At 42.5% G+C, this 14,400-nt stretch overlaps 1 protein-coding gene across 1 annotated transcript in view; it reads left to right on the plus strand.

Annotated features, from left to right (window-relative positions):
- SAXO1 (stabilizer of axonemal microtubules 1) overlaps nt 1-8,081 on the plus strand; it is a 108,064-nt gene extending 99,983 nt beyond the window's left edge. Inside the window, exon 4 of the mRNA XM_037728529.1 lies at nt 6,692-8,081. Within this exon, the coding sequence (XP_037584457.1) occupies nt 6,692-7,695 (1,004 nt within the window). The 3' untranslated portion in view covers nt 7,696-8,081. The remainder of the gene's footprint in view (nt 1-6,691) is intronic.
- Nucleotides 8,082-14,400: the final 6,319 nt, after the last annotated feature.

Below are 14,400 nucleotides of genomic sequence, written 5' to 3' on the forward strand. Positions count from 1 at the left end.
TATCAGAAATCATATGAGGCAACTTTGAGCTTAGGAACCTGTTTTCTTAACACTTCATCCATCACAGAAGACAGCCAGAAAAGCCCTGTCCTTGCCACCCCAAAGTACCTTGAGGCAGTATGCAGGCATCTACAGGTAGATGCCCCTATTCAGAAGGCCTAAAGTCTGGGGGCGGGGGCAGGGGTGGGGAGGAAACATGTGGTTCATATTCAGCAAGATGGTTCCCTCTAAGGCCCCCTAATGCTTTCAAGATGCTGATAGAGCCATTAATGGCTCTTGGAGAAAGATTAGATTTTCAATTAAAATGAAGCCAATTTTGGATAATAGTTGGTAGTATTATCAGCCTAAAATAAACTTAAGAGTGTGCCAGGGGATGGAGAGGATATCAGGACTTCTGGAGTGGAGGAATAAGGAGCTTGGTAAATCCTCTTCCCAAAATACAATGACAAAACTGGACAAAACAGTGAAAAGCAACCATTTCTAGACTCTGGAAATCAACCACTGGTATGCAAAAAATTGAGAAGCATTTATTGAGGAGAAACTATGGTACCTTGGTTATGAACACTAGAAGTCTGCGGTGTTTTATTCTGGGGCTGCCTCCATCACCCCATCCCCACCCCCACTGTTCCATCTGTGTGGGGCTCTGCCTGAGGAGGCTGGGCTGTGTAAACAAGCAGCTCTGCTGTCAGTGGGGCCTGACTTGATTGGGAATAGAGTGCATACCCAGGGGTTTCAATAAAAACAATAGTGATCTCAATGGCAAGAAATCAGGGAAGACTACTTCTGAGTTAGTCTGAGGCTGTAGTGATGGTCGTGGCAAGCAACAGTCCAGCAAACCAGCTAGAAATTTAAGCAGGGAAATCCAGAGAATGAGACAGACACAGTGGGTCTTGATAAGCTCATAGGTATTCCCGGTGGTCTGGAAGGCTGTGTACGTGGGCAAGGCTGTGTACGTGGGCAAGGCTGTGTGCATGCTCAAGGGCAATCAGAGAGGAGCCCATCTATCAACTCAGCATCCCTGGGTGAGTGTTAGGCCTCATGCTTGTGTAGGGGAGACATGAGAAAGCCCAGTAGGAAGTAAAAGCCAATTCAGACTTATAAACTGCCTGATCTTTATATGTGTTTTTCCTAACCCACACACAGATCTGTTGGCAAAGTGTGAATGCCTTACTGGCTTAATGTGCTTCAGTTTAACTTCTGACCAATCACTGACTGACCACTAAACTATGCTGACACAGAGTGACCCTTAGGACGCCAGGCATGGTGGCTCATGCCTGTAATCCCAGCACTTTGAGAGGCCACGGTGAGTGGATCATGATGTCAGGAGTTTGCGACCAGCCTGGCCAATATGGTGAAACCTGTCTCTACTTAAAACAAAAAAAACCCAGGTGTGGTGGCTGACATCTGTAATCCCAGCTACTTGGGAGGCTGAGGCAGGAGAATTGCTTGCACCTCGGAAGGTGGAGGTTGCACTCCAGCCTGGGCAACAAGAGTGAGACTCCACCTCAAAAAAAAAAAAATTAAAAACTAATTAAAAAGAAAAAATGAACCAAAATATTGGTGGCCATACACTGCAGGGAGGATAAGACTCTATGGAATTAGTGCAGGTAAGCCACTAAACACAAGCAAAGCCAACTCCCAATAGGGATCAGAATCCAGAGTTGCTGCAACATATTATCTAAAGTGTTCCATTTTACATAAAAAACTGTAAGATGCGGAAAAGGGAAGTATGACCCATGCATGGGGGGATGAAGCAGTCAACAGAAAGTGTCTCTGTAGGAGCCCAGATGTAAGACCAGACCTAGCAGACAGATGTTTCAACGTAGCTATTATAAATATGTTCAAAGAATAACAGGAATGCATATTTAAAGAAATAAAAGTATGACAACAATTGCTCATCAAATAGAGAATATCAGTAACAAGAAATAATGAAAAAGAACCAAATGAAAACTCTGGAGTTGGAAAGGCAATAACTAAAATAAAAAATTCATCAGAGGGGCTCAACAGCAGATTGGAGCTGGCTTAAGAATCAGCAAAAATGTATATAGTTCAATAGAGACACCCAATCTGAAGAACAGAAAAAAATTAAGAGAAAGGTCCAAACTCAGACCTTTAGATACCATAAAGTATACTAACATACTCATAATCATGGCCCCAGAAGTAGAGGAAAGGGGCAGAAAAATGATAGATTGCTGAAAGTTTCCACATTTATGAAAAATGTTTATTTATACATCCAAGAGCACAATCCAAATAGGGCAAGTACAAGAGATCCTCATCTATTCATAACATAGTCAAATTGTTGAAAGCCAAAAACAAAGATTTGGAAGGAGGCATAAGAGAACTCATCACATACAGGAAAATGACATTATTAATGGCTGAGTTCTCTTCAGAAACAATGGAGGACTAAAGGCAGTTGGTTGCATATTCACAGGACTGAAAGAAAAAAAAATCTATCCTCTAAGAATTTCATATCTAATGGTGATTCAAAAATGAAGGCAAAGGACATTCCCAGGTAAAGATGGAGAGAAGTTGCAGCTCCCTGGCTTGCAAGAAATACTAAAGGAAGTCCTTCAGGCTAAAAGGAAATGATACCAGAGGGCAGCACAAATCTACACAAAGTAGTAAAGCATACTGGTAACTGTAATTAGGTAAATATATATTTTTCTTCTTAAATCATTAAAAAGATAAATTTTTCTTTTAATTCATTTAAAAGACAATTATAGAATCAATTATAAAACTATAGGGTTTATTTTGGGAATTCAAAGCTGGTATAACATCAGAAAATGAATTAATACATCCCATTAATAAAGTAGAAAAAAGCCACTTGGTTTATAGAAAGCATTTGACAAAATTCAACACTCGTAAAAGCTCTCAACAAGCTTAGGACTAGAAGGAAACTTCCTCAGCTTGATAAAGGGTGTCCACAAAAAAATCTGTACTTATAAAACATCATACTTAATGTGAAAAACTAAATGGCTTCCCCCTAAGATTGAGAACAAGGCTAGGATGTCAGTTTTCACCACTTCCACTCAATATTGTACTGGAGGTTCTAGCTAGTGCAATAATGCAAAAAAGGCAACCAGACAAATAAATGTATCTAGACTCGAAAGAAAAACGCAAAGCTGTCTTTATTTTCAGACAACATAATCCTGTATACAGATGATATCAAGGAATCCACAAAAATTACCAGAACTAATGAGTTCAGCAAGACATCAATACTGAACAATATATAAAAATTGTTTCTATATTCTAGCATGGACAATCAAAATGGAATCAAGAAAAGTGTTCTCTCCCCAATACCCTCAAAATTAATAAAATACTAGGAATGAAGTTTTAAAAAACAAGTACAAGTCTGATACGCTGAAAGCTACCAAATGTTGCTGGGAGAAATTAAAATCTAAACAAAAATGGTGGACATTCTATGTTCATGGATTGGAAGATTCAATACTATTAAGGTAGAGTTGTCTCAAATTGATCTGTAGCTTCAATGCAATTCCTATCAAAATCTCAACAGACTCTTTTTCCTTTCTAGAACTTGGCAAAGTAATTTTAGGTTTTATATGTGAAATTCAAACAAACTGGAATAGCTAAAAGTATTTTTGAAAAATAAGAACCAAGTTGAAGAACTTATACTTCCTGATTTCAAAACTTTAAAGCTACAGTAATTGAGACAGTTGTACTGACACAAAGACAAGTACAATGACCAATGCAACTAAGTTGAGAGTACAGAAATGAGCCTTTACGTCTGTTGTCATTGACTTTTCACAAATGTGCCTAGGTACTTCAGGGTGGGAGCAGAGAGTGTTTTTGATAAATCGTACTGGGACAGTTGGATATCCACATGCAAAAAGAAGAAGTTACCTCATCCAAACTCAAAAATAAAGGGTCAGAAACCGAAATGTAATGGCTAAAGCTATAAAAGTTTCAAATAAAACAGAGAAAAATCTGTGATATCTTGGGACAGGCAAAGATTTTAGATAGGGCATCAAAAGCATGACTTATTAAAGATAATATAAATGGGACTGTATTGAAATTTGAAACTTTTGGGCACTCTGAAAGACACCATTAAGAAAATGAAAAGAGGTCTCAGGTGGGTGTTTTGTTAAAATAAGAAAATGAAAAGAGAAGTGATACACTTGGAAAAAATGTAAATCACATACCTGGTATAAGATTTGTATTTAGAACATGTAAAGAATTCCATAACTCAAGAAGATAGTCTAATTTAAAATGGGCAGAACATCTGAATAGATGCCTTACCAATGAAGTTACATGAAGAGCTAATAAGCACTTCCTATGCAAAGATATTCCACATCATTAGTGATTAGAGAAATGTAAATGACACTGCCAGATACTACTACTTGTTGGAATGTCTATAATAATTTAAAAACATAGATGATAACAAGTATTGAGGACATGGAGAAATGAGAGTGTTCTACATTGCTGGTGGGATGTAAAATGACACATCTACTTCTCCACTTTCAAAACATTTGGCAGTCTTTTTTTTAAAAAAAAGCTAAAGATAGAGTTTTCCATAGAACCTAGCAATTTTACTTCTTAGTATCTACCCAAGAGAAATGAAAATATATGTTCACACACAGACTTCTTCACAAATGCTCATAGCAGAATTTTTTTGTAATAACCAAAGTGTAGAAACAACTCAAAATGTCCATCAATTGGTGAATGTATCCACTAAATTTGGTATCATATAATGTAATATTATTCAACAATAAAAAGGTGTGAACTACTAATATAAGCTACAATGTGGATGAACCTCAATTACATTACAGTAAGTGAAAGAAGCCAGTTGCAAAATGCTACATATTAGATAATTTATATGAAATGTTCAGAAAATGCAGTTACAGAGACCAAGAGCAAATGGTTGCCTGGGGCTGGAGATAGGAGTCAGGACTGACTACAAATGAAGATAATTGATTTTTTTGGCATGATGTAAATACTCTATAACTGGATTTTGGTGATGGGTATACAACTATAAAAGTCACTGAATTTGTGTATCTAAGATTGTGCATTGTGTTATGCAAATTAGACTTCGATAAAGCTGTTATAAATTGTGCCTGGGGATGTCACTAGTGTTGGTGCATACACGCAAGGCTCCTGGGAAGCTGCTTTTTTCCTAACCTTTTGTAAAGCAGTAAGCAAGAGAATTTCCTATAGATTTGGAGGGCTCACCAGGACTACTCTAAACCTGGTAATTTATGGGCCCAATAGGGCAACACAGGTCTTGGATGTCAGTCGAGTATTATGAAAGAATGCCAGCAGTGCCAAGGAGATTGAATCATGTGGTTTGTGGTCCCATTTTTCTCCCCTGGACTTTCAGTCTTGCTGCTGCCCTGAGGGCCTGAGTGGTAAAGTCAGTTTGAAAGGCTTGCAGTGCTGCCTGAAGACAGTATCTGCTCCTCAGGATGTATGGAGGCCACCTCTAGCGCAGATTTCTTTTGGGTCCAGACCTCCCTGTATGTTGGCCATTTCAGCCCCACAGCAGAGGTTTCTCTTGAGATGAACATCTCCTAGAATGGCCAATTCATTCTTTTCTTCAAACATTCTGAAGTTCTTTCTTCCTGCAAATCTTACCTGATTTTTTTTTTTTTTAACTTTTACTCCATCTGGAAATATAATGCCTCTAAGTGTGATATGAGCTATCAGAAAAACATGGCTTTGGAGTCAATAATTTAAATTCCAAATCAGCTCACTAGCCATGTGACTTTTGGGCAAGGTTCTTAGCTCCTCTGAGCTTTGTTTTTAGAAATCTGTAGACTGGAGATAATCATACCCATCACAAAGTGTTACTATGAAGATGAAACAAGATCATTTTATGGAAAGGCTTGAGCACAATTGACTGACATGCACTTGGTATTCCTTAATTGTTAGAACCAGAGAGTAGAGTGGGTTAGATCATGGGCTCTGGGTCTGAATTTGCATTCATGCTTTTCCACCTCTAGCCAAGTGACCTGGGACAAATACCCTAATTTTCTGTGTATCTATTTCTACATCTATAAAACCGGCATTGATAGTATCCACCTTATTAGGATGGTCTGAAGATTAAATGAGTTAATACGTAAAGCACTTAGAACATTGCCTTAGTTATGTAGTAAGTTTTATACAAGTGGAAACTGCTGTTCTCTCACCAGCCAATACAATGCCCTATTCCCAGCATCCTATTTGATTTATGTGGATTAGACGTGAGGATTACAGGGACGTAATGGCTGTCACCCCACAGATGACCAGGTAGGCCTGGCTCATCAGCTGGTGGCCTGCCAGTGGTGGGTTGTGAATTGCCTCTCTCGCTACATCACATGCATCTTCTCACTCCTTCCATGCTGATTGAGAGAAAGTACCTTCCCCGCAGGAGAAAGTAAGTGTTCCAGGGTCAGAGTAAGATAGTGGTTGAACTTTATTATATTCCCTGGATCCTCCCACGACCGTGGACCCGCTAAGATCCCTGCATGCAGCATTGTGGGGTGTGATGAGAACTGTAAATTTGTCTCTTCTGCCTGCAAGTACCATAAAGTTGACACATCAGGTGTTTGCAGTGGTAGCGGGGATATGCTTTGTTCTTCCTTTGTCTTAAAGAACGCTTCATTGGAGACTGGCTTATGACCTTGGGGCTTTGTAGGATATATGTGAGTTGATTGACTTGATTTAATTTTAGTCATCTCTTCTGCTTTAATTTCAGCTGATTATTTGCCTTGGAACCAACCAAGACGGGAGCCACTTCGCCTGGAGCACAAATACCGGCCGGCATCAGTCAGGTTTGATTATAGGACCACACACCAGGACGATTACCCCATAAAGGGCCTTGTGAAGACCATGAGCTGTAAACCTCTGGCCATGCCAAAGGTCTGTAACATCCCATTAGAGGATCTGACTAACTACAAGATGAGCTACGTGGCCCACCCCATGGAGAAGTGCTTTGTGCACGAAGCAGAGAAGTTCAGGCCCTGTGAAATCCCCTTTGAGAGCCTCACCACTCACAAACAATCCTTTCGGGGCCTGACGGGGGAGCCTGCCAAGAGCTTGAAACCTCTAGCCAGGCCCCCTGGGCTAGACGTGCCTTTCTCTAACACCACTGAGTTTCGAGATAAGTACCAAGCTTGGCCAACGCCCCAGATGTTCTCCAAGGCTCCCATCCCCTACGTCCCTCCCGAAGAGAGGATGGATCTTCTGACAACAGCGCAGGCCCATTACACATACCCTAATGGTGCCCCAGCTCGGTCCTGCCGACCTGCACTTCAGATTAAGAAGAGCGGTCGCTTTGAAGGCTCTACCACCACCAAGGATGACTACAAGCAGTGGTCCAGCATGCGCGCAGAGCCAGTCAAGCCCATTCCCCAGCTGAACTTTCCCACCGAGCCCTTGGACTGCCTGACCACCACTCAGGCGCACTATGTGCCCCACCCGCCAATCAATACCAAAAGCTGTAAGCCTCACTGGTCTGGCCCTCGGGGAAATGTCCCTGTGGAGGCCCAGACCACCTACACCATCAGCTTTACTCCCAGGGAAATGGTCAGGTGCCTAGCTTCATACCCTGAGCCTCCTGGCTACACCTTTAAGGAAGTGGATGCTTCGGGGCACAGGATATACAAGCAGATTTCCCAGGCAGGCTCTCAGCAGAGCAGCCATCTTTCTGTGGATGATTCAGAAAACTCCAATCAGAGGAAGTTGGAAGTGTCAGCCTGATTTTGAAAAATTATTATTTAGAAATTACGCAATACTTTTAAAAGCAGACAATTGAGAATTATTTGTTGGACAAAAAAAGAATTCCCTAAAATGGAAAAAAAAAAATCTTCATCACCACTTCCAGAACACTTGAATAAAACGAGAATCACTTGACTCAAGGAAAATGACATTTAATCACTGGCTAATTAACTCCCCTTAACCCCTCCTTTACTGCATCCCCATCCCCTTTTAGGTCCTTTACTGTGTGCTTATGGAATCAAAGCTGGTCTCTGAGGTTTTCTCTGATCCAGATGTATTTTTATTAATTTAATCATTGTATGAAATGACATAATGATTAACCCTTGCCAAGTATGACGTGCCAAAGAATAAATTTTATTTTGGGGGGAGTGAATGTGTAGCTCTGTGTGTTTATAATCATGTGCTGTCTGTGCAGAGAGTAGTCTGTATTGCTTAGGACCTTTGGGAAATTTTATCCTGACATCCCCATTGTGTTTCAGTACTGGTGGAGGTGCCTTGGGCCTGGTCTGGTGTCTTGTTCTGGGCTCTCTGAGTGCAGGGCTGCTTCACAAAGCATCTTTCTACCTCTTTACTGCATGACATACCAGCAAGAATAGTGCTATTCAATGGGGTGTGGGTCTCTTTAGTCACAGGTGATGGAGGGAAAGAAAAAGGGAGGCAGAGATGCATGAACCTACCAGACCTCTCCCCAACTCCAAGCCTGTACAGGCTATGATTCTGGGGAGAGGGGGGAGAAAAGGCACCCTTGGCAACCAGGCAGTCCACACCTGGTCCTTGAGCTATGAGCAAAAGCTGTGGGCTCTTCTAAATGCTCAGAGCCTGGAAGAAACTGCCCCAGGCTGGCTTAGTTTCTGGGGAGCCTGGATATACTTGTCTTAAAATGACAGCTGTGACCAGACCTGTGACAATCGTGGTGAGCCAGTTTCTGCCCTGGAGTTTCTCTTTCGGGCCTGAGGTTTTACCACATTTGTTTCTAAGGCCAAGTAATTTGAAGTTTTTTTTTAATTAAGCAAAATCGAGGAGGGACTTTGTTAAAGAGGGTCCCATATAGTCAATTAACTTGATTTCTTTTTTTTTTTTTAATTGGGCAGAATTGAGGAAAGACTGTGCCATTTAGATGAACTCATGGGTGTGGATGAGCCTCACAGAGGGATGCAGACTGAAGTCTGGGACACTCACCTCTCTCGAGTTCACAGAATCCCAAAATATACTCCATGGTCTCAGGAAACTTGGGGGAAGCATGGAGAAGGGGAGGAGAGTTCAGCTCATGTCTAAGAGTCTTGGGCTTGGGCTCAGGGCCTGGTGGATGGGCAAGGGGCCTATTCCTTCCTGTCTAGGGCTCCATCTTGCCATAGCTCTCACCTACCTGACCCAGGCCTCACAGTTCCCCACACTTTGCATCTTCACCATGAGCTTTGTATTGTTGGGTTGGGATCTATGTTATTAATTCCTCTCATTAGTTTGTACGGGGTCTGAATGCTTGCCATTAGGGGTTAGAGAGGTTCAGAGTGGTTAAGCAACTTCTCCCAAGGCCACACAGCCCAGAACAGCAGAGCCAAGATGAGAATCCAGGTCTTGTGACTCACGGCTCTTCCACAACACCAGGTACCTCCACAAACCACATTGTGTCTGAGCCTACTGGAGCTCATTAAGCTAAAGGATTACACTAAGAAAGGAGGTTTTTTTATTACTTTTTTTTTTTTTTTTTTACAAATCAAAAAAAATTGGCACTTGATTTGAAAAGCCAAATAGTGCAAAAATGCTTATAAAAATACAGCCATCTCTTAGATCCCAGCTGCTTAGCCTTCCCCCATTGTTACCTCCCCAGAGAGAACAGTTTTAAATTATCTATTTTGCTAATACTTCTTTTCACATTCCTAAATAATAAGCATTTACTGCTATTTGCTGATTCATCGACTTTAGTCATGCTTTGTTTTGGCAGATTAGGAATTTTGTTTCCCATACACTCCCCCTTTGTCTTCTCGTATCATTATATGACAGTGTTTGGTAACATCAAGGCTAATAAGCTTTCCTAATGTTTGCAATCACTAGGAAGGGAGGACGCTGAAAGATGGGATTGACATGGCTGATGGAGGAGTGCAGACCCTGTTGGAGTGAAGAATGTTGTCTGAGGCCTGTCTTTGTAATGAGGTCATCTTTGTGGTGACCCAGGCTGGAGAGGCTACCCTAGGGCATCCCTGACTTGCCTGTTCCTCTTGGTCTTATGAAACCAACTCTTCCCGTACTGTCCTATTTTTTTTTTTTTTTTGGCTTCCAAAGGAAAATGTCCTTAATATTATGAAAGTGATTAATACAAGGAAAACACTTAGAAAATACAGAAAAAATATAAAGTGCCTACTATGGAGCCTCGTGAAATGCAGTAGCGAGGAGCATGCATGGTTTTTGGAGTCTAGACCTGGCCTTGCACCTTGGCGCTTGCCACCACAGGCTATGAGATCTTGGTCAAATTCTTCAGCATGTGAAAATGTGGATAATAGCAATCCTGGCCTCATGGTTTTGCTGTTTGGATTGAATGATAGTATATGTTTCGGTCACTTAGCCCTGACTCACAGCTGCTTCTCATTAAATGTAGGTGAGGATGAGGAAGACAATTGCTGGGTTGGGACTGGCTGAATCTCCTTACCATTTCATCAGTCAGCGTTTACAAGTGTGCAGGTAAGGATCATTGCTCGTTTTTTTATTGTACATATTTTACAAAGTAAAAATAGGCTTTTTTCCTCATTCAGGTAAATTTCTCTTTAGTTGTTTTGTGTCAGGGTTGCTACGTGTACCTGGACATCTGGGTTTGGAGGGTAACTGGGCCATGAGGAAAGAGGAGCTGAGCAGACGGGGCCCCGGTTTCCTCCTCAGTTCTTACCCAAGCACCTTCTTAGCAGGTCTGCTGTGTGTTGGGCTTTCATATTGAGTTTGCTGGTAAAAGGCTCTGTGATGAATGGACATGCACACATGCACACACTGCCCTGTACCTGGTATGATCTCGTTCAAGAAATCTGACAATGGAGCCCTTCAAACATGTTGTGTTCTCTCAAAAATGTGTGCACGTGCTTATATTGTGTATTTTCCACTTAGGAGAATGAAGTGGGAGCTTAATCACCTACCCTAGCCCAGAGTTCCCAAAACTTTAGGCATGTCATGAAATAGAAATAACTGGAGGTCAAAGATATTAATATAATAGAACACAAGGCAAAAAAGTTTTATGGCTATGCAGGAAATCTGTTTCAATGCAGAATCGAGTAGGTTCTTGGGGACGAGGTTCTGGGGAGAAAAATGAGAGTAGGGCTTTTATAGCTGAAGGATGGCAAACTCTATTCTGTCAGAGGAAAGGAAATTCTCCCAGTGAGGTTGATTGGCTGCGAACAGTGGGCTTTGTCTGTGTGGAAGCCCTGGGCTGGCTGGAAGTGGTCCGCTGGTTTAGGGTATGGTGCCCAGGGGCATCTGCTTGGCATGGAGTCCTCCTAAGATGATGTTTTTTGACTGCCTCAGGCCGTGGGCAGGTCTGCCATCCTGTCAGCAGGCTAGGTCACCAGGGTAGGGCTTGTCCTTTGGGTCACGTTACACAGGGGGCCACCTGTGTGGGTGAAGATTCTGGTATTTTGCCCTCATTTTGGGGGGATCAGGAATTCGCTTCCCAACCCTCTGTCCCGTGAAGGTCTGAATATAGCACCAAATCAGCTTAAAGTCCTCTTTATTCCACTGCTTGCTGCATTTTCTCAGTAATCGATATCTGTAAAGATGAGCCTCCTTTTCTGGCCTGGCTTCAAGCTCTTGTGCTGGGCAGTGGTTGGAGGATGGGGAAGGATAGGTCCTTTGTTAGTGGTGCACCACTTGCTACCCTGCTGTTTGTGGTGCCTGTCATTTCGAATCCTGAGACCCACCAGCTGTGTCTGCAGACCCCACTTCCTGCGGCTCCTACTCCCTGGCAGTGTATTCATTCTGGGCTGTGGCTTCCTCTTCTATGTTTGTCAGTCATCACTCCAGCATCTATCTCCTGTCTCTTCAGATTTCTTGAAATCCCTTGTCCTTTGAGGACTTTCCTCCCATTTTCTTCTTAATGGCATTTTATATTTCATTATGCCTCTACTGTGGTTTAGTGTCGTGTGAGTGATGGGTGGGAAGGGGTAAGCACAGCCAGGCAGCCCAGAGCCAGTTGAAATGGGTGAAGCACTCATGGGCTTTCACTGGAGTCTTCTCCACTGCAAAGCACACCTGGAGGGTGACTTTGGCCTTGACTGTGCAGAAGGGCAAACCTGAAGTAGAATAAGCACCAGGCTAACTGGTGTGTGCAGGTGAAGGGAACCCTGGCAGGGGTCACTAGCCTCTGAACCCCAAGCCATTCCCCGAGGCTGTGCTCTCCCACCTCCATCCTCTGCCCCAGCTGTCCACCCCAATACCCTCTCAGATAGCACCAGTAGACCAGGGGCAGCTGAGCAGACACCACAGCCCGGTTCTGACGTCAGGGTCAATAGTCCTGTCTGGGGTCTGAGCTGGGGGAGCCAGCACTACCTGTCCCGTCTTCTGGTTTTGCTTTTGTGTGTGACTTCTATCTGCCTTTTTATTATATATCTAAAATGGAAATGAAGTGACGTAGATATTGAGAAATGAGTCCCTCCTTTTCCTTTTTCTGCTTTTAAGACCAGGAGTGGAGCTAACTGCTTCAGGGCAACGAGATGTGCAGAAAAAAGCTTCCCAAAATGACTCATCGGGAAGATGAACTGAGGGATCCATTTCCTCTAAAAGTGCTTTTTAGCTGTGCAGTTGTCAAGAGGAAGTAGGTGGAGCAGGCGGGGGTGTGCACTATTGTGGATTAATGGCCCCCTGGATCCTCAGACCTGCCCCGCCTTCACCCAGGTCCACATCTGGTCAGCAGCCCTCGAAGTGGGAAGACAGACGCCTTTCTGAGCACAAATGCTGGAGTTGGGGCAGACAGGGGTGTTTTCTTTGGCAGAGCAGGTTCAGAATTGCACATGGCTGTCTGAGCAGGTGCTTGGCTCCTCCCCACTTTGAGGGTGCAACAGTAGCCCAGGAGCCTGTGACTCTACCAGAACATGTGCTCTGGAGTCTGGAAAAAGCATCAGGGCAATGCTAGGCTGGGCTCCTCTTTCAGCCACAATACTGGGCTGCAGGTGCCCTGGTTCTGGAAGCCTCTGGATCCTTGGATACTTAGAAGAGAAACCTTGATGCATTTTCCTTGTCAAGCCTCTAAGTATGGCTGCAAACCCAGCTTGATGCAAATGAAAAAGACTCAGGAGTTTCCACTGCTGTGATTGAATCTAACACTGATTTTCATGGGCCTTGTTGCCCAGACCAGCCAGCCTGCCTGCCTCTGCCACTGCTTACCTGCTTGGGGCCAAGGCTATACTTTCAATGATAAGAAGAAGGGAGTTTAATTACCTTCCTGTTGTCCCAAATCCCCATCTATTTTATTATAGGATCATAAAACAGGGGAGCCTGCAAATACCCTTTAAACAGGCAATCAGTGACTTGAGAGTTACAGGCAGAAAAAAATGCCTGAAAAATGACTGAAATTTGACTTCTGTGCCAATGGATGACTTAGGAAGAAATGGAATTTTTGGACTAGGGATGCTCCTGGCCTTAAAAAAAAGAACTTTTCATTTTAAAGTTCCTAAGCAGAGTTCAGTGCTTACTATCAAGTTGGAGTGGTTCTTTTCTTGGCTAAATAGTGTAACAATTCCCATATTTGAAGGTCAGTTATTTGGAAACTTTAGCTGTCCAAAACCAAGGCAGAAATCTGGAAATAAGTGGCTTTTAAGTTGCCAGAATCATCAATAGATTGACGTAGATTTCACATACAGAAACTTAAGTACTCCACTCAGTACATTCCCCTACCCTGGGTCTCACTCTCCGCACATTGCCCGCCCCCAGACTTTTGTTTTTAAACACACAGTTCCAGTGAGTTTCTTTCATTCGGTTTACTAGCTCACTGCAGAGTACTAGGGGCTGCTGCTACAGGTAGATACATTTAAACGAAGCAGAGTGACAGCTGATAGCTTGGCAGTGAGGCTAGAAGGCCAAAATATTTTAAAATGCAGAACTCGAAAGTGTAGCAGCTCAGAAATTATGATCCCAGTATAATAATAAAAAAAGACTGTATATATACACATATTTTATTAAGTCTGGAAAAAATACCATGGTTTGTGCTTATGACCCCAATTTAGTAAAAAAGAATAAAAAATTATATACGTACGTTTTTAAAGTCTGGAAAAATGCATCAACAGTGTTGGATAAATGAATTCCCATTTGCCTCATTTATCTAGAATAATAAGGGAATAGGGATTTGTAGTATGTTAATATTCGGTTAACTTAGAGGTAATATGTATTAGCCTTTCCCAAGGTGTTTTCTGTGGAATACAAGCCCTATGATACGGTCTTCCAAAAAAAAAAATATCATTGGACATAGAAGTTTGGAGAGTGCTGTGTATTGTATATCCCTGTTGGAGATTTGTAATGCATGTTAATATTTGGAAAGCTCTGTGAAGCCCTATGGTAAAGAAGCCTTGTTTAACTTCATATAACCCAGTGTATGAATCAGCATTCTTACAATTACAAGTGTTTAAGCAAAAAGGAGAATTTATTGGTTCAGGCAATTGAGCAGTCTAGGGCTTTCTCTGTTGACTTTAGGCATAGTTGGAACCAGGGGCTTCAGTG

The sequence above is a fragment of the Cebus imitator genome, unplaced genomic scaffold, assembly GCF_001604975.1.
Source record: "Cebus imitator isolate Cc_AM_T3 unplaced genomic scaffold, Cebus_imitator-1.0 Scaffold267, whole genome shotgun sequence".
NCBI lineage: Eukaryota > Metazoa > Chordata > Mammalia > Primates > Cebidae > Cebus > Cebus imitator.